We start from the raw sequence: 21,823 nt of genomic DNA on the forward strand, positions 1-21,823 counted from the left end.
TACTATGAAACCAGTAAGCACGATAGTACCAAAATTATAACAGATTAAATATTTCACTTTAATGGACACCGCAAATGGAAGTGCTTTATGTGATTCTTTATGGAATGACAAACGCTATACGTGCTTTCGAGATTTCAAAAGCATATGTTATCAAGCATGTACATGTACGTGTGAAATCTACCATACTCCGCTTAGCAAAAGGAATTGTTTGTGTTTCCTTCTTTTCAGCAGACTAGAATCGTAGAAGTTGCTAAGAAGTCTAAATCTGTTGTCGATAAAGGTTGTTCGTTTCTAAAATAATTTGGATATATGTAATGTAAGTAAGTAGAGTTGTCAACTAGTCAACCAAGTTTGGACAAAATAGTATCTTATTGTTCAATCTTTGCGAAGAGCGTAAATCTGTAAACAAGGGACAGTTGAATTCACTGAGAATGGAAAACTTCAGTTCCGTCAATTGTCTTAAGCCCTTGTACTATTTATGTAAGATATTCGGGATTATTGCACTGAGCAGAGTGTCACGTGATTCAAAGTTTGATTTGCGTAGAACAACGGTTGATCTTCTCTATTGCTTCTTCGTACACTGTTTTCTTGTAGTTGGTTCAATCATGCACATGAGAGACATTATTTTGAACACGCTCGAGCTTCAGAACTCTAAAGATCTTGCCAGTAGAGCTGCTTCACCCATTGTAATTATGAATTTCAATGATGATTCTGAAAGCGGCAGATCTTCTTGGATCATAATATGTTTCAAAATCATCCCCGTGTATCTGTCTGCAATGGGTACTTTCATATACACAGTGAGGCATGGAAAAGTTGTCCCTGGAATTTTTAACACCATTGATAGAGTTAGCGATGCCATGTTTTGCAAACAGGGTGGTTTGCGATTGAGAAAAACACTGGCAGGTGTCCAAGTGATTCTGATGGTCATGATTTTCATGGGATTCTTTGTCTGCACTATGGTGACAGGGTTCAAGCAAGAGGTCTACATGCGTACCTTACTCTGCTCAGTATTCTTCATCTTGATGCTCCAAAACACCATCTTTGAAGTGTTTGTCGCGAATCTCTTTTCACTGCTGAAGAGGTCCTTTGGTCTTATCGAGGAATCTGTATCGGAGCTGATGTCTATTGATCACCTGGTGTTTGGTCAACATGAGCAGAAGCCCAACACAGGGGCACGTCTTTTCACCCCAAAGGTTCATCCACTGTATCCTTTACCCGCTGATTGCGGATCAGAGATCGAGAAGTTAAGAATACTCCACAATGAACTCTGCGATGTAGTCGACACCCTGGATGATTTGTTCGGTTTCCCAATGCTAGCACATTCACTTGAGATGTTCCTGTGGCTAGTGTTCGTATTGTATAGCATCATCAACGCCGTTATGCAGAACTCCATCTTGAACCTGGACTGGGGAATTGTCAATGATATTATTTGGCTGCTGATGGTTGCAGGAAGACTTCTCATTCTGAGTTACTCCTGTCACACTTTACCTGGAAAGGTAAGTGACATGTTTTGATACAATTTTTGCACAAATGTCGAAATCTTCTTGCACTATGTAAAATAATTGTATCATTCAAACACTATTTATTTAATTTTGTCACTGGAAACGTCACATATATGTAGTGATTTCTTATATTTTAAGAATTTCCGTCTGGTTAGTCAAATTGTATAAATATAGGAATTTGCATATTAAAACTGCAATTGAGCTTATTATACCTACAAACTGTACACGAAAGGAATTACTCAGTATACACCCGGTAGATAATTCTAAAGTTTGATTTTCTACGTAACTTTAATATTAATTATGATGCTAAAATAAGCCAGTCAATACATTTTAAAACTCCAAAACTGTTTTATAATAGACATTTGAAAGCACGAGACGACACTTGTTTTATGAACAAATTTGCATTTTAAAATCCGTTGGACATATAGGTAACATTGTTTGAGAAGGATGGAATCATCCCTTCCACCAATAAAAATTTACTTTTTTTGCTAGGTATACTTAGGTCTAGTGGGAGAAACTTCTATGTGTTATTATTCTGCACACTTTTACTTAAAATATACGTAGATGTAGTTTGCTCAAATATTTGTTCTTGCTTTGTAGGCCCGTGCAGTAGGAGTCTCAATCAGCAAAATGCTACGATCACAGATGGAACCTTTGGTTAAGGAAGAGGTAACTTTTTGTGTTATTTAGCACATTATTTCTTCACATTCTATCACTCAGAAATCTAGAAAAAGTTGTTAAGCTGGGCCTATATGAAGAGCAGTAGTAATGCAAAGGGTTTTTAATGTGCGGATGACTCGTCAATGAGCAAGGCTGTTTTGTTCTGTCTCGTCTTGAGTTGTGTTGTTCTCATTGTGCGTCGCTTTTCATTCTCTTTAGTAGGGTGACCCTACGTCCCGTTTCAGAGGCGTGTCCCGACCGTTCGGTCTATATTATTAAAAAAGTTCCTATTTGTCCCGTTTAATAAAAGTCTAGGAGTTATCTTGAAAACCTAGTCTAAATTTGAGACACATTTCATGCTAAAAAGATGCATTGTTTTGTATGTGTTCCGTTGTGTGTAGAGCAAAATAAGCATGCAGTTTCTTCACGGAATTGCAAAAAGAATTTAAAGTTCCTGCGTCTTGAGACAAATTCAAAAGAAAAATCTAGAGTTGTATGTTTGATATGTGGGGTAAGGTTTTCGGGGAGATTTATAAACGGTTGATGAAGAATAAAGGTGGTCTCAAGAAGATCGGTTAAATAGTAACAATACGTTAATAATAATAATTTTATAATTAGGCCAAACCTATTTTTCAGGAAAGGGGGGGGTGTCCCGTTTATGGGTCAAAATATTATAGTCACCCTACAGTCTTTAGTCTAATCGCTACAATGTAAGTGAATGATTAGATGAAACTGGCTAATCACAAATCAATACTCAAACCTACCCCAGGGCTCCATCCTTGAATCCACTTGAATCCATCTCGTATAGAAATAGTATAAACAAAAATGTAAAATATGTCCATTAAAATAAACTGAAAATGCAAAGATTCTGTGCATCAAAAGACACTCACCTCGTTGCTGTCTTGGTGAGCCGTACAAAATTAGCCAATTTTGATTCACGCGAAATTTTCATACGTTCCGTTTTAATTTTCTGAAGTTTATAACAAGACGAGACTCCGAACAGCAAATCTCGGTATCGTCTTGATTTGACAGACCACTGTGTTCTAAGTTCTGCCTCTTGTGATGGTATCGAGAAGGGACGATATACTGCCAACTAACGTATGGTCTCGTGTGTGAGGAGGTCTCTCGTTATCGGTCTCGCCTCGAAGTTTAAAGCAATATCTCGGAGGGCAAGTTACGGTCTATACCGCGTTTGTTACAACCTGTCCCGGTTCCCGCGCTAGCTGGTCGCTGGCTTTTCTCCGTGCTGAGGAAAGTCAAAGCCAGGCAGCCAATTAAAATACGCCACGTCGCAACAGCGTCTACGTAAGCGCCTCTCTTCTGGCTTCCATTCGCTCCTCGCTGCCCAGCAGACGATTTTTTCCTCGTTTCTCATTGGCACCGAAACTGTCGAGCGATCGCTAGCGCGGGAAACGGGACAGGTTCTAACAAACGCGGTATAGCCTCAGTCTCGAGTACATACCAACAGATAGTGTGTGACCTCACGTTTTGCAGAGATTGAGGGAAACAAGATCTCATAATAACATTTTCGGTTTGACTACTCATTTCGACGGCACGAACCCTCGAAAATTAGTATTTTATTCTAAATGTATGAAACCACGCTGAACCGGCTCACAGATCCCACCAACAAATTAACTCCATAATTACAATAACAAAAAATATCAGAATTAACTATACAAATCCTGTAGATCCGTTCGGTACGCTTCAAGAGGTTGTAGAGGAAAGTAATTTTGCTTAGGGACAATTCTCAAGCATTCTACTAAGAGTCTGAGAAGATATACGAACAGTCTGGATACTTAATACTTACTCGTCGATTTTGCAGAGGTTTGTTCCGCTCTTTTCTCAAATTTTAAAACAAGATTGAGACCTCTTTCGTCTTGATAGCATTTCAATGGATGATATTCAACTTGACGTCATCACGCAGTTCACTCTGGGAAGAAACAGCATGATTTCGGGCAAACAGATTCGCACATGTTGAGGAAAGCGTTTGAGAAGCTTTCTTACACTGGGAAATTTGCGATATTTTATACGTATACATTCCTCATACGATCATTATAACCATACCTCACATTATTTGGGCAAGGATCATGTGAACAATGCTTATCCGGCATGTTTTCAGAACAGGATGTGATCTGTTTGCCCGAAATATGGCGGCGGAGCGTGATTTCGAAGCTATGAATTATGGGGAAAATTATTCGCTGAATATGATCCATTCATTACTCGAACTTCACTAACCAAAATTAAACATTACGTGCTCAAAATATAGTAATATAATAATCACTATTCTAAAATCTTATTAAAAGTGTAAGGCTAATAAGTAGTGTAAAAGTACCTATTATAAACTCGAGAAAGTATGAGCCCCCCTCAGGCAGATTTGGCTACACTTAAAACTAGCTCAAGATGTGCATATGAGCTTATTGCTCAAGTGTGGTACTCTGTCTAACCCAAGATTTTTGTAAAAATGCCCTCGGGAATTTCCTGTGAAAGTATGACCCCCCTCAGATTGATTTGCCGACACTTACAAAAGCTACATCTGCCAGATGGTTGCCCATAAGCTTGTTAAAAATATGCCCCTCTTGATATATTTTTTGGCTACACCTAAAACTAAGCCAAAAAGCCACCAACACCCACACCCACCCACACATATTTACTTCCGGCCCACTTCCGGTTTAAGTTCAATTGGACACCAGGCTCAACTCATATATCTAATAATAAGACAATGTAATATGCAGAGACTTTCTAGAATTGCTCTGTGACTCTCTCATTTCTTACATCATAAACATATGATTTTTCACCTATAAGAATAACACTACATATGGTGTCATCAGGGAGTGTATCGTGGAATTCACAGATAATTTTAATGTTTGACCTGTCATTAACCACAACTTGTTTCATTTTTGAAGTGTTGATGACAAACATGGGTCTCTGTGCTTTGAATTCATCTGGTGTGTAATACATGTCAGTATTGCCAGTAGTGACCCTTTTGTATGCTGTAAATGCTTCATATAATTTAAGAAAATCACCCTTGGACATGTCTAAATTATAATTTTCTCTAGGGAACACCTCATTTCTGCCATTTTTAAGAAATATGTTCTTGATGTTGCAGCTATCAAATTTACTTGAATTTTTTTCCTGATTATTGTGTCTTCCAGTCTGAAACAGAACCACCACAAAATCCGGCATGTCATATTGTATACTGGAGAATGAATTTGTAGCATCAAATTCATAATAGGCACCAGTGGCAGGCTTCTGTACACATTGATACGTATAAAATTGTAAAGGAATCTGTGGATTTTTTAGGATATCAGCTTTGTATTTAAGAGCATAACTGGCTTCATATTCAACAACCGGGATTCTTAGCTCCATAGTCTGAATAATGCATTTGCCTTCATCAGGTAGGGTATTAGGCAGAGCTTCTCCTGCAGAGTTTAATGTACTGTACCTCATCAAAGCATTATTATCATTGGCAGCTCTTCTAAATGTAATTCTTAAACCACCCTTCCACATAATATCTTTGTAATCTGAGAAGAATCCAGGCAACAGGCGCATGGGGAACAGCACTGTGTGGCTTTTAGATATAATTTTATCACCAGCTTCAAATCCACCTATTTTGTAGTAAGAAGCCTCGGTTTTGGATAATTTTAATGTGGCCAAAGCTGTAGAGGTAATGCCAGGGTAATCTACTCTGTTTATAACAACACCATGTTTTCTGATCTCAATTTCAGAGAACAGATGTGGAACAAAATTGTCTACTAATCTTATATTTGAATTTGCCGGATAATCTGTACCATCGAGCTTTACAACATCAAATTTGATGTATAGATCTGCTCTGTGGGGGTGTATAAAGCCATCCCCTACATCAAGATCAAACTCAATCTCTGTGTTGGGTTGATTTAAATTTGCAAAGGTCCTCCTGTTTGGGGGGGAATGATTGTAGCTCATAACTCTCAATATTTTCCATTTTTTTTGTATGTATTTTTATTTAAATATTAATCTCTATGATTGCAGTTGTTGTGGCTCCAGCAAAATCAACTAATTCTTCTTTTTCATTAGTGACCATCAACTCAATGTAACCTATTCTGTTATGGCACACAGGAAAATTTAATGTTGGGGATGGAGTGTAGATGATGGGCTCCATAAATTCAGAGTTAGGTTTGAATGTTGCAATGATGCCAGTTTGTTTGTGAGTGCCTATGCCATGTGATTTGGTGATCATACCCTCGGCCACATTACAGTGAATATTCAGAGTCTCTATGGCTAAGAATTTAGGTATATTAATAGCAGTGTGTTTGATGGCTGGTTCAAGTTTTGTGTTGTTCTCAAAGCCTAACAGCTCTCCTATAGTACCCAGATCCACTGTTTCTGTAGCAGATACAATCTCTACTCTGTGATAGACAGAATTTTGAGTTAATACTATACCTCTGGGTAACTGAGCATTTAAAGTAGATAGATTATATTGCCCTGGAGTGATGACAATTTTTTGATCACCAACTGCAATTGTGTTGTTGTGGTGTGTAATATTAGGGATCAAGTACATGCCATAAAATGCTCTGAGAGCTATTGTTTTGGGATACACTATATCATCATGTAATTTGAGTTTCAATATTGAATTTTGGCTGGTGAGATGGAATACCCTCATGATGTTTTAAATACCACAGGGCTTTTTGAAAATCTTCAATTGATGGTTTATTTATTTGAGACAGATATCTAAGAACAGATAAACACAGATGTCCACAATTAACATCTTTGAAATTTTGAACACGGGCATTATTGTAATAAAAATTAGCTGATTTTAGATATTTTACTACATTTTCAGGTGGAACACCTCCAAATGAATCAAACACAAATGCCTTATCTTTTAAATATTTAAGATAACAGATCCAGTGAGTGCCCTGATTTTTGTACTTATCCAAATTAACTATGCCACACTCTTTGTTGAGTGGTTGTTCTGGTAAAGAATCAGACATGTACACACCTCTAAAATTTTTGATGCCCAGTGGCTTGATTAAAGCTTCAATATCTTGGTTTGTAAGCGGCTCTTGTTTTTTTTAAACTTATTCATGGCTTTCTTAACACCTTTGCCTTGTTTCTCCATGGCCAGATTATGGCGCTTCAATTCATCTAATTCTGCCTTATTTTTTTTTGGCATCTATTACTGTTTTTGCTATGGCAGCTGATCCCCCAGCCAAGCTCCCAACAGCCCCAACTGCTGCTAAGATGACCGCTAAGAAATTCAAAATTTGCCTGGGCTGTGCCACTCAAATCCAAGACTGGAAAATGTGTTACAGAAGCCATCAGGACAATCATCAATCAGAGTGGAAGATCACCGCGCTATTTGCAAACAGATAATGGCAAAGAATTTTATAATTCTGTGTTCCAACAATTTATTAAAAGCCAGTCAATACAACATTATTCGAGTTACAGTGATCTCAAAGCCTCAATCGTAGAGAGATTCAACAAAACCCTAAAAAATCTTATGTAGAAACAATTTACACTACAAGGTAATTATAGATGGCTTAATATTCTTCCAGAACTTCTACATAAATATAACAACTCGGTCCATTCCACAATCAACATGAAACCCTCTGAAGTAACTTCATCTGATGAGCAAAAATTGATCAGGACTGTTTATTATCCTAGATACCAGCCAACAACAAGAAAGGCCAAATACAAGGTGGGTGATCAAGTAAGAATCAGCAAATATAAGCACTTATTCAAAAGAGGCTTTACAAGAAACTGGAGCACTGAATTATTTACAGTGGTTCAAATTAAACCTGGGACCCTTAACACATATATAATAAAAGATCACCGAGGAGAAATTCTCAAAGGCAGATTCTATGAAGAAGAACTCAACAAAACTAAACAGCCTGACAAATATATCTCATAGAAAAAATCATCCGCAGAAAAGGCAGCAAGTTATTTGTCAAATGGCTAGGACTTCCAGAACACAGCTGGATCGATGCAGACAAAGTGATAATATGAGCACCTGGGATGTTATAAAAAGGCTGCCAGAACCTGAACAGCAGATTAAGAGAAATGGCAAGTTGCTGCCTGAAAATATTAGATGTCTTATTGTTGGGCCATCAGCTTGTGGTAAAACTACACTAATGGTTAATAATTTTTTATTGGCACCAAACTGGTTAGACTGGAAAAACAGGCACTTGTATGTTTTCTCTAAGAGCTTGGAACAATTAAAATATCAGCAGCTGATAAAGCTATATGATGGATTGGATATAGCCACTTTTGAATCAGTTGTTAAGCCACTCCATGAATGTCTCGATAATTCTGTTGTTGTGTTTGATGACATTACACTGGATAATCAAAACAAGGTTAGAAATTTCTTTACACAGGGCCGACACAAAAACATTGATTGCTTCTACCTTGCACAGACTTTTTCAAAAATACCGAAGCAGCTGATCCGAGACAACAGCAATTTTATATGTGTGTTTCATCAAGATCATACCAACCTCAAACACATACATGATGAATATGTAGGTGGGGACTTGAGCTACAATGATTTTTCCAAGTTTTGCAGTGGGTGCTGGAACCAAAACAGTTATGGGTTTGTCACAATTGATATGACAAGAAAACCCAATAGTGGCAAATACAGAAATAAAATCAACAATTTTCTAGACATTGAAACATATATAAATAACCATGAAAAGGCCAATCATTGATGATCTTAAATTAAGAGATTATCTTGTAAAAAGTTTTAAGGGATGGAAATCACAGAACCGAGGAATTTATGAACAACACAAACAAACAGAACAGCCTATTATTGATGCTATTAGTGAATTAGGTAAAAATATCAAAACTGTTACAGAGCAAAATCAAAATTTGATCACAGAGTTTGTACCTGTAGCTGCAAGGAACATATTAGATTATCCAATCACCCCACTTTCCAGTATTCATACACCTAGTCCTATTGCTCCTCGAAGAATTGAAGCTACTCTGGATCCTATTGATTGGGTCTTCTTGCTCAAAAATATTTAAGCACACCTAAAGACAACAAAGATGAGATCTTTGGCTTATATGCTGACACAGAGCGTGATAGTAGCATCATACATAGAATTGGCAATTTCAGAGTAATGGGAGATGATCTCATTGTATATTCAGAATCTCATCTTGGAGAAAAAGGTGCTTTTGTTAAGTATCTTGGCACACCTGGATTGTGGGAACTGATGACTAGGAAAAGGCCTGGCAGCTATACAGATCAAGACTATGAGCACTACAGAGAAATATTAATAAAATCAGATGCTCTATACCAGAACAATGATCCTACACAAAAAAGAGTCAAGTCTAGCAGTGGAGCAAAATACAACAATTTAATCAAGCCCATATGGTCACAGATCAAGACTGGCAGTGGAATCAAACAATACAACACCCTGCCTAAAGAATTTGTGTGGGTTGATGATGTCAGGAAACTTGTAGATAGGTTGCTAGTGATAGCTGGGGAGGAAAATGCTGGCAACCACAATTTTTACAATGAAAAGGTTGGAATTATGGACATGATAAGCACCAAATTGTCTAATTTTATAGTGAATGACACTAAGGGGATTGGATATCTTATAAAAATTATTAATACTCTACCACCTAAATTTTGGAATATTTCTGAGGGTCGGGGGTTGGTTAATGACATTATAAACAAGCTGCCATTTGAACTACACATTCCAGGCTATCAGTATTGTGGTCCCGGTACAAAATTGGACCATAGATTAAACAGAGGGGACCCTGGTGTTAATCCCCTAGATGCTGCTTGTAGAGACCATGACATAGCATACAACACACACTCTGATCTTGACAAGAGAAATGTTGCAGACAAAAAATTAGAAGAGGCTGCATTTGGTAGATTTGTAAGCAAAGATGCTTCTTTAAGTGAAAAATAGCAGCATTGGGAACCACCATAGCTATGAACACCAAACAAAAACTGGGGTGGGGGCTGTGAATATGTATATAATAAACCTAGAATGAAGGCCAAGGGTGTTATGTATCAAATACTTTATGCAGGTCTTAAATCTCTTAAAACTATTGATAGTCTTTTAACCAAAAAGCAGCGGAAGAAAAAAAATTCTTGTCTTGCAAAGGGCCATGGTATGAAATTGTTGCTTAGTACCCCCCAATTAAAAAAAATTACAACAATCCAGGAAAAAATCACATGTGGGTGGATTTATATTTACTATCCCGGCCATCTTAGCAGCACTTGGTGCTGTTGGGAGCTTGGCTGGGGGATCAGCTGCCATAGCAAAAACAGTAATAGATGCCAAGAAAAATAAGGCAGATTTAGATGAAATAAAGCGCCATAATCTGGCCATGGAGAAACAAGGTAAAATTGATAAGAGAGCCATGAATAAGTTTAAAAAAAACAAGAGCCGCTTACAAACCAAGATATTGAAGCTTTAATCAAGCCACGGTGCATTTAAAATTTTAGAGGTGTGTACATGTCTGATTCTTTGCCAGAGCAACCACTCAACAAAGAGTGTGGCATTGTTAATTTGGATAAGTACAAAAATCAGGGCACTCACTGGATCTGTTATCTTAAATATTTAAACAATGAGGCATTTGTGTTTGATTCATTTGGAGGTGTTCCACCTGAAAATTTAATAAAATATCTAAATTCAGCTAATCTTTATTACAATAATGCCCGTGTTCAAAACTTCAAAGATGTTAATTGTGGACATTTGTGTTTATCTGTTCTTAGATATATGTCTCAAATAAATAAACCATCAATTGAAAATTTTCAAAAAGACTTGTGGTATTTAAAACATCATGGGGGTATTCCATCTCACCAGCCAAAATTCAATATTGAAACTCAAATTGCATGATGACATAGTGTATCCCAAAACAATAGCTCTCAGAGCATTTTATGGCATGTACTTGATCCCTAATATTACACACCACAACAACAAAATTGCAGTTGGTGATCAAAATATTGTCATCACTCCAGTGCAATATAATCTGTCCACTTTAAATGCTCAATTACCCAGAGGTATAGTGTTAAGTCAAAATTCTGTCACTCACAGAGTAGAGATTGTATCTGCTACAGAAACAGTGGATCTGGGTACTATAGGAGAGCCGTTAGGCTTTGAGAACAACACAAAACTTGAAGCGGCCATCAAACACACTGCTATTAATATACCTAAATTCTTAGCCATAGAGACTCTGAATATTCACTGTAATGTGGCCGAGGGTATGATCACCAAATCAAATGGCATAGGCACTCACAAACAAACTGGCATCATTGCAACATTCAAACATAATTCTGAATTTATGGAGCCAATCATCTACACTCCATCCCCAACATTATATTTTCTTGTGTGCCATAATAGAATAGATAACATTGAATTGATGGTCACTAATGAAAAAGAACAATTAGTTGATTTTGCTGGAGCCACAACAACTGCAATCATAGAGATTAATATTTAAATAAAAATACATACAAAAAAAATGGAAAATATTGAGAGTTATGAGCTACAATCATTCCCCCCAAACAGGAGGACATTTGCAAATTTAAATCAACCCAACACAGAAATTGAGGTTGATCTTGATGTAGGGGATGGCTTTATACACCCCCACAGAGCAGATCTATACATCAAATTTGATGTTGTAAAGCTCGATGGAACAGATTATCCGGCAAATTCAAATATAAGATTGGTAGACAATTTTGTGCCGCATCTGTTCTCTGAAATTGAGATCAGAAAGCATGGTGTTGTTATAAACAGAGTGGATTATCCCGGCATTACCTCCACAGCTTTGGCCACACTAAAATTATCCAAAACCGAGGCGTCTTACTACAAAATAGGTGGATTTGAGGCTGGTGATAAAATTATATCCAAGAGCCACACAGTGCTGTTTCCTATGCGCCTGTTGCCAGGATTCTTCTCAGATTACAAAGATATTATGTGGAAGGGTGGTTCAAGAATCACATTTAGAAGAGCTGCAAATGATAATAATGCTTTGATGAGGTACAGCACATTAAACTCTACAGGGGAAGCTCTGCCCAATACCCTACCTGATGAAGGCAAATGCATTATTCAGACTATGGAGCTAAGAACCCCAGTTGTTGAATATGAGGCCAGTTATGCTCTTAAATACAAAGCTGATATAATAAAAAATCCACAAGTACCTTTACAATTTAGACATATCAATGTGTACAGAAGCCTGCCGCTGGTACTTATTATGAGTTTGATGCCACATATTCATTCTCCAGTATACAATATGACATGCCGGATTTTGTGGTGGTTCTGTTTCAGACTGGAAGACACAATAATCAGGAAAAAACTTCAAGTAGATTTGATAACTGCAACATCAAGAACATATATCTTAAAAATGGCAGAAATGAGGTATTTCCTAGAGAAAATTATAATTTAGACATGTCCAAGGATGATTTCCTTAAATTATATGAAGCATTTACAGCATACAAAAGGGTCACTACTGGCAATACTGACATGTATTACACACCAGATGAATTTAAAGCACAGAGACCCATGTTTGTCATCAACACTTCAAAAAGGAAACAAGTTGTGGTTAATGACAGGACAAACATTAAAATTATCTGTGAATTCCACAATACACTCCCTGATGACACTATATGTAGTGTTATTCTCATAGGTGAAAAATCATATGTTTATGATGTAAGAAATGAGAGAGTCACAGAGCAATTCTAGAAGAATTACATTGTTTTAATATTAGATAAACAAATTGAACCTGGTATCCAATTGAACTTAAACCAGAAGTAAATATGTGTGGGTGTGGGTGGGTGTGGGTGTGTATGTGGGTGGGTGTGGCTTAGTTTTAGGTGTGGGCAAAAAAAATATCAAGAGGGGCAAATTTTTGACAGAATTATGGACAACAATCTGACAGAAGTGCCTTTTGTAAGTGTGGACAAATCAATCTGAGGGGGCTCATCATTTCACAGGAACTTCCCGAGGGCATTTTTACAAAAATCTTGGATTAGACGGGGTTCCACACTTGAGCAAAAAGCTCATATGGGCATGTTGAGCTAGTTTTAAGTGTAGGCAAATCTGCCTGAGGGGGGTTCATCATTTCCGGCACTGGTTATAGGTCAAATTACACTACTTACACAATCACCATAAAAAGGCTTCAGCACATCATAATAGAGCTTTAACTTGTGTAATTTGGCCAATTCTAATATCACAGCCCCTACATAAATAGGCTTATCAAACTTAATCTTTGTTTTTTTCATGTTGAAGAGTGCCATATTTTCATCATAAATTCTTCTATAATTGAAATTAGGCTTTGCAATCAATTTTTTGCTCCGGCTGGGGTCAGTAATTATTTTAACATCAGTATGTTTTCTGACATTTTCTATGGTTTTGCCATACACTGAATTGACCATCAATTTAAACAAGGTCTTATCAAATTGGCTCATTGCAGATGTTCGAAGCTCTGTGTTTGTATCAATATATGGCTTCAACCATCTTGAGTGCCTGAACCTCAAAACTTTTCCAACTTTGCTCACTTGAACACCATGATACATCAGGAACTGGAGGTTTTTGTAATATATGACATAGCCTTGTTTTGGCTCTAGAGTCATCATCAATTTCTTCTGTTTAGAGCCAGGTGAACACTTAACCTCAGGAATTGGGGGCAGATCAGAAAATTTGTTGTGTAAATCATCAGGAATTGTCAGATCAACCTCTAAGAATAGACCATAGTTACTGTCATCAAAATCCTTAAGATCTTGAATATTGAAATCTTCAACCCACTCAAGCCCTGCATATGGCAGTTTATCCATCATAGCATAACCATACAGGCTATTGGCATCCACATACAGTATATAATTTGATGGCAGTGCTGGATCATAATCGGGAATATATTTGTTATTTGCTCTGGCATATCTCTGAGAACATTGTACCATGCCTCCTCGTATACATTGCTCCATAAACAGATACATATCCTGATCTTGGGTCAGATCCAATTGCATTTTAGTGTTTAAAAACATTGCAGACCATGCTAGGCCTGGTGCACTGTAAAAATACATTGGACCCAGCTTATAATTTTGCACGGAAGATTTTCTAAATGCCTGAAGTATATCAGCTAAGAGGGTCACATCAAGTTTTAAATATGCCTTGTGATAATCACCAAATGTCTGGCATTTTAAATTAACTGGGCATGGTGATAATCATCATCAGTAATTCCAGATGCTCTGATTTTGCTGTAGAACTCTTGTTGTGGTGGCAGAGAACACTCATCAAATTTAGAAAAATCTGTAACATAATCATATGGATATACATCCTTCCGCCTAATTAATTTCAGGTCCTGATTTGGAAACAAAGCACATGTGATTTTGAATTGATCATCAGATAATTGACTGGCCAGTGTAGCCAGGCTAGCGGACAGAATTCTGTAGGAATCAAGAAATCTTAAGTGAATAGGAACACCATTAACTTTAATTATTTTGCTAATGGCAATATATTTCTCATCATTTTCTGCTAAAATATTTAAATTCTGCTTGTCAAACCCCTCGTACCTGATCAGTTGATGAAAATCATAATTGGATGCACCATGGCAAAATATAGGGACAAATTTTGTCTCTGGATCTTAATATTACAGCTATTACACAGGGCCATTAAGAATTTACCATCTGTATGGGAATGGTGATGTACCTTGATATTTGTATCTGAAAATTCAGAATCACATACCGGGCATTTTTCTGCATTGTTGAAATCTTCAACATAGGTTTTGATTTTAATAAGATATTAGATGCTATGTCATGGCACTCATTTTCTATTCTATGTGCAAATTCTTTGATGGCATCTGATCCCATGTATAAATATTCTTTACTAACAACACCATCCTGTACAACAACATAATAAAAACTAGAAGGTTCATGTACCTGGTATGATGTACTTGAAGATTCATCAGGATCTGGGCTGCAGAATGCAAGGGGTTTGAGGTTTGATTCAAAATCACAGACTATATATGCTGGGTGTTCCAACAAGGCTTCAAATTTTTTGAATTTGGCATTTTCACTTGGATTAGGCATAAGCATATGAACAGGTTTATGGTTGCCACAGTATTTTAAATGTTCAATTAACTTGTTTTTAGCAATTTCTGCATTTTTTCACGAACCACATTTATTATTTTTTTACCATCAAATACAGTTAAACATCTTCTACACAGCTTGAATATTGTATTGGATTTGTCTAGTTGTTTTCTGACTAAAGCTTCAAGACTTTGTATCAGAGTGTAATGGTGTGTGTCATCCCCTTCAATTAAGAGCAGATCAATCGAGCAGCAGAATCATCATCAAGTGTACTGATTCTGAGAGGTGCTATCAAGCAATTGCCACGGCCAGTAGAACAAATAAATACATTAATAGATAATTGTTTACCATTGATATCCCTGGCCTTTTTTTTTTCAAATTTATCAATATTCTGAACAGACATTAGATATTCTAAGCCCTCCATAGCATCATCAAAATCGTGCTCATGTTGTTTATAATAAGTTATTCTCTGATGATTCCTTAAAACTGGATACAAAGCAGCTAAAATACACCACAGAAAGCATTTCTGATCATTATTTTCTATGTTAAGCACAGCTCTTTTGTTTTTAATATTGGCAGGTAATGGCAGATATGTAGATCCTTGTAATGGGTTAAATTTAGAAATATTAACATAGAGCTTGTGTGGAGATCCGCATAGGCTCCATCCTGACTCTTTTGCTGCAAATTCAGAGTGTTTAATATTCAGTTGATCTATCAAACTGCTTATTATTTTGTCTGAATTTGTATTTGAATATATAGCTACAGTTTCTGTTATGTGGGGATGTGTAAATTTTGTGCCATTTGGTTTCTTATATTGTGTAAACAATTTGAGGGACAGCTTATAAGAGCCATTTTGTGCATTTAGAATTGCCTGCACATCAGAATTTATACTGTTCAAAAAATTCTTAATGTCACATCTTGGCTCTGATACAAAACGGTGATCCCTAAGTTGGCCATTAAAACTGCTTTGGATGGGTTCATAGCGTGGCTGCTTTGCTGCTCTAGCATTAACAGGTGTTTCATGCTTCCTTTTCAGACCAGATGTAGATGGTTGTGGGGGCAATGTTGATGACTGTGCAGAACAAGTACCCTTATGTTTATATGTGAAATATTCCTTGCTATATTTTCTATGGCATTTAGGGCATATTTTTGTGAGAGTTCTGCATTTGTCTGGATTACAATTCCTTTCGTACTTAGCCCAATTAGGGCTGGATATATTCTTATTGCATTGATTACAATATTTTTGATTTGGCATTTTTGTTGTTTATTATATAAAATTTCTTGGGATTCAAATCAAAACTCTATGCTTAATAAAAAATATCAGTTGGGTTCAGCAGTGTGCTTTGTATATTTAGTGTGTGTGTGTGTGTGTATGTGTGTTAATATTTTTGGCTTTGGTATTTATATAAAATTTCTTGGGGTTCAAATCAAAACTCTATACTTAATAAACCTATGGCAGGTTGTATAAAGCTGATAGCCTACATGCACAAAGGTAGAATAAGTACAGAAGCACTGCCCTAGCACAAATGCATGTCTACACAGGCATGTCTTAGAAAAACAATGACTTAATACCATGTGTCATGTATAACAAACTGGGGCAGATATAAATTTGATTCCAAATATGAGTGGATTACAACAAACAAGCAAGATGTGTCAAATATCAGACCTGTATGAGGAGCACTGCAACAACACATCTGTACTCCTCAGCCACTCTCACAAAACTAACTGATATGTGATGCAAAAGCTCTTGCATCATAATTTGTTGCATAATATTGGGTAATAATTTGTTGCACAACATAATGCAAAAGCTCTTGCATCATAATTTGTTGCATAATATTGGATAATAATTTGTTGCACAACATAATGCAAAAGCTCTTGCATCATAATTTGTTGCATAATATTGGATAATAATTTGTTGCACAACATGATGCAAGAGAAATAAACCAGAAGTAAACATATGTGTGTGTGTGTGTGGGGGGGGGGGTGTGGGTGGGTGTAGGTGTGTATGTGGGTGGGTGTGGGTGGCTTTTTGGCTTAGTTTTAGGTGTAGCCATAACAATATCAAGAAGGGCATATTTTTAACAAGCTTATGGACAACAATCTGGCAGATGTAGCTTTTGTAAGTGTCGGCAAATCAATCTGAGGGGGGTCATACTTTCACAGGAAATTCCCGAGGGCATTTTTACAAAAATCTTGGGTTAGACAGAGTACCACACTTGAGCAATAAGCTCATATGCACATCTTGAGCTAGTTTTAAGTGTAGCCAAATCTGCCTGAGGGGGGCTCATACTTTCTCGAGTTTATAATAGGTACTTTTACACTACTCTAATATAGGCAGATTTACGAAATGTAGTATAAACAGAAAGTAACAAAACTTCAGATCTTTTTCTCACATTTTGGTATTTGAACATAAAAGGAATACTTCAAAAGTAAATTATATAAACAAAAAACAAAACTTAATATCTCATACATATTTGCAAAAAAATATTTTTCCCAAATTCCAAATAGTATTGATATCTACTTATCATAGTTAAAATTCTTAAATGCATTAGTATCAACTTAAAAAAATTACTAGGCTATGAGAAGACTTTTAAATTAAAATCAGTATGCTGTAAAGAAGTGTTATTTAATATCCATGTTCTCTTTACATGAACTCAGCTGCAATTGTTTTCGTCTCAGTTAGTGAAAAGGCAGTTAGAAATATCCGCATGCGGAATTTTCCCTATGGATTTGACCCTTTTGCACTCGGTAAGTTAAATATATTATAACAATACAAGAATTTTATTTAATTAACAGAATATGTTCTACCGGTTTGTCATGTAGAGTGCACGATAATACCGTTCATATTTCAATACTTGATGTATCGATTAAATACCAAATCTAATGTTTGCCTTGTTTATGTTACGAATATTAACATTCACTGCTGTGTGTGTATTTAGATCAAGACAAACTGGTTCCATTTTCACTACCAAAAATTTTAGTTTTTATCATAGCCTATGATTATTAAACACATTACAGCATCTTTTCTAATTTTCATTTAACATATGTATTAATTATATTATCCACACAATACTATTTTTACAATCCATTTTATGATGCAGTCAATTATAGTAATAGTCTATGTATTTAATATATTCAATAATAATATTTTTACTAGAACAGAATTGCAAGACTTTAAATACTGACACTACTAGTTAAAATTGAGAATTAGAATTTTTCTGTTTTTCTTCTTTTCCAAAATTTCGTTCGTCCAGTACCAGCTCGACTTATCTCCAGAGCAAAAGTTTCGTTCATTCCTCCCCCGCTCATATTATACTCCAGACAGAGTTGAGAATTTGAGTTATATTCGAAACACTGGTTTCTAGAAATAAAAATGCTGTAAAAATTTATAATAACAACCCGTGGAGCAACAGCCCTTGAGATCCAAGGCCTACCTACCGAATGCCGGCCTCACTCCCACATGTCTCAGCAGATGTTGGATGACGTGGCCAGCAACGACAAACCCTCACTCGTTGTTGTACTTGTAGGTTTCCGTAACCGGGTTACGCTACCCATTCCTCACGATATTGGTGGCCACGAGTCCCGTACGCGCTTTTTTTTCCAGTCAACTTGTGAATGCGGGTTCATTCCTTGCTTTCTGATTAGCTGTTGGAAAGTTACGGTGCTCTCATTGTGGGAATATCTTATTTGCGCTGTATGTTAGGTTAGGTCAGGTTAGATTAGATTAGAAAGCAGCAAATTTGCGCTGAAAATAGGAAATAAGATATTCTCACAATGAGAGCACCGTAACTTTCCAACAGCCAATCAGAGATCAAGAAATGAACCCGCATTAACAAGTCGACTGGAAAAAAGTTCGCGTCCCGTACACTGGCCGCTTCCCCCTCGCACCCCAAGTGACTCTAACCAGCACGCGACCCGTACCCCGAGCCCAATTAGACCGCACGTTCACGGGGCCGGACTGCAAAAAGTTGTAAATTAGTATAATTCAATTCATAGCTTTTGCATTTTAGTTAAATTTACGGACATGCATGGAAGCAAAATTATTTCAAATGTCAAAACTTTCTAAAAAAAATCACAATAATATGCTTAAGGCTTATTCTTAGGACAAATTATTGTGACTTGTATTAACTATAAGCATAAGAATGTTATCAACACTACCCTCACAAAAATTTTGGAATATTGTCATACACTGCTTGACAATAAAAAACCAGACACTTGCATTTTTTGTGATAACGCATTAATTCTAATTCGGAGGCTAACTAAATGTTGCAGAAATTATTGTGCATGTTAAAGCTGATATAATTATTCTATGATATATACTTTAAAAAGCCAGCGAAAGTGAAATATATATTATTCAATACTTAACTGAGAGCGTAATTCATAAGTAGATAATTACAATTCACATGTCCGTTTTTTTTGTGTTTTTTTGTCCAGCGTATATTAGGCACAAAACGTTTGGAATATCGTTATATTAGGCTCAACATGTTTGGAATAGTGTTATATTAGGCAATAGGTAATAGGTACGGTGTCATATGTCGGCGAAAACACAAGGACGTCCAGCAGAGACAGATACCATGTGTTGTTGCATTTCAAGGCTGTGCCTATCATCTAATGCAATATTCCAAACTTTTTGTGAGGAATGTATAACATCTTCCAACATTAAAATAAATTTCGACAGTCACCAAAATGGTGTTGAACCGTACCAATTCTGCTTTAACACCGAAAGTGGTTTCACCTTTGCACCACATTAACACAGTGCATTCGTCAAAGGAGGACATAATTGTCTTTGTTCTTTTCGTAAGGTTGCTGCAGCTGTGACAACTTATCTGGTGATCATGATACAGTTCAACCAAGGCGAGGAGCAGTGTTCACCTCCCAGTGCTTGACCTGTAGGCCATGCGGTCAACACTAAAGCCATCTGCGATTACAACACTAGATGTCATACCTGTTCACTACAGTGTGTATTGTTAATTGCATACTATCTTTAATTAAACACCAATACAAAAATGCACATCTTGTACTTGGAACTTATTGAAGTCACTCGACAGCCTGATACATGTAGTCTGTGTGTTTTACACGAGCAAAGAAGGTATTAAACATTGTAACATTATGTAAGAACCACTGTTTGGAACGAAGGAGTTACTTGTAATGCAATTGCAAGCAAATAGCATACGCAGGATATTTTCAACTACACATGTGAATATTCACCCTCAAGTACATGGCTATTCAGAAGTGGCGGTATGTACGTACAAACTGTTAAGGGTTAGAAGTATATAATAATAATAATAATAATAATATCGTCTTTATTGGGAGGGCGTGTTTCGGCCTCGCGGGCCGTTCTTACAACAAACCCTTTAAAAAAAACATATTACAATTGACACTTTCCACTTCTTGAAAATCTTTGTTGCAGTAGAAAGAATAAAAATACAAAAAAATACAAAAAAAAGAGAGAAATTAAAAAAAAAACATTCCTACTTATAATGTAAACAATTAATGTACTGAAGGTACAGAGTTAAATACCACAATTAAAATACAATTATTACAGCTAAAACTACAACCAATACCTCATTCCCATTCATTGCAGAAAAGACAAAGCCAGGCACTATTGTTTGGACAGCAGATGTTTCTTTAGATTTATTTTGTATGTTGCAGGGTTAAGCTCCCCTGAGGTCAGTGGTGGGGGGAGGTCATTCCATTCTTTTATTGCGGTGACTATGAAAGAATTCCCATAGAATGTTGTTCTGTGTACAGGAATCGTGAAGTGTGTTTTTTGACGAAGGTTAATTTGTTTTCCTTTCTTCCTGTACGGAGCAATTTGATCATATAAATATCTTGGTTCCTTATTGTTCAGGATCCTGTACAATAAAGACAATGCCAAAAATGTTCTCCTATTCTTAACGTTTAACCAATTAAGTTCCTGTAAGTACGGGGATATGTGTTCTCTTCTTTTGACATTCAGTATAAATCTTATGCAACTGTTTTGAAGTTTTTGTATCTTGTAATTTAGAGCACTGTGGATGTTTATAAAAACTGGGGAAGCATAATCAATTTTTGGCATTACAAGTGTGTTGACTAGGTGAGTTTTCGTTTCTTTGCTTAGCATATGTTTTAATGGAAAAAGTGATTTCAGTTTGGCCATTGAGTTTTTAATTATATGTGTGACATGAGAACCCCATTGTAGATTCTCGTCCAATATTATGCCAAGGTTGCGTGCTGTTTCTACTTTCTTTATTTTGGAATTATTCAGTGTAGGGAGGGGGAGTTGTAATTGTTCTAACTTTTTGAGGTTACTCGTTGTGCCTAAAGTTAAAATGTAAGACTTGGATGAATTCAATTTGAGTGCATTACATTCAGACCATTTAGATATTGAATTTAGGTCCTGTTGCAATGCTTCTAGGGCCATTGCACTGTTTCTTAATGGTGTTTGTATATATATTTGTGTGTCATCCGCATACTGGTGGTATTTGCAGTGTTTTAGTGAATCATTAAAATCTTTGATGTATAGCGAAAATAGGATAGGTCCTAGAATACTTCCTTGTGGTACTCCTTGTTTGATATCAAGCCATTTAGACATGCACGATTTATTCTCATGTACTAATTTTACACATTGTTGCCTGTTCGTTAGATAAGACCGAAACCATAACAATTCCTTATT

The 21,823-nt window shown here is 36.5% G+C and overlaps 1 protein-coding gene across 1 annotated transcript; it reads left to right on the top strand.

Moving 5' to 3' along the window:
* The first annotated feature begins 956 nt into the window (after positions 1-956).
* Positions 957-20,054, top strand: LOC145981906 (gustatory receptor for bitter taste 66a-like). Its single transcript, XM_083115401.1, has 4 exons — positions 957-1,496; positions 2,103-2,171; positions 17,827-17,916; positions 19,971-20,054. The coding sequence occupies exons 1-4, from the start codon at positions 957-959 to the stop codon at positions 20,052-20,054; spliced, it is 783 nt and encodes a 260-aa protein (XP_082971527.1).
* Positions 20,055-21,823: the final 1,769 nt, after the last annotated feature.

Source organism: Lepisma saccharinum, chromosome 30, assembly GCF_977018435.1.
Source record: "Lepisma saccharinum chromosome 30, izLepSacc3.1, whole genome shotgun sequence".
Classification (NCBI taxonomy): Eukaryota; Metazoa; Arthropoda; class Insecta; order Zygentoma; family Lepismatidae; genus Lepisma; species Lepisma saccharinum.

Excerpts from the sequence above, each read along its gene's own strand:
- LOC145981906 (XM_083115401.1), top strand. The coding sequence starts at position 957 with ATGGTGACAGGGTTCAAGCAAGAGGTCTACATGCGTACCTTACTCTGC. Across the intron at positions 2,172-17,826 it reads AACCTTTGGTTAAGGAAGAG|CTGCAATTGTTTTCGTCTCA; the intron begins GTAACTTTTTGT and ends ACATGAACTCAG. Across the intron at positions 17,917-19,970 it reads ATTTGACCCTTTTGCACTCG|GTTGCTGCAGCTGTGACAAC; the intron begins GTAAGTTAAATA and ends TCTTTTCGTAAG.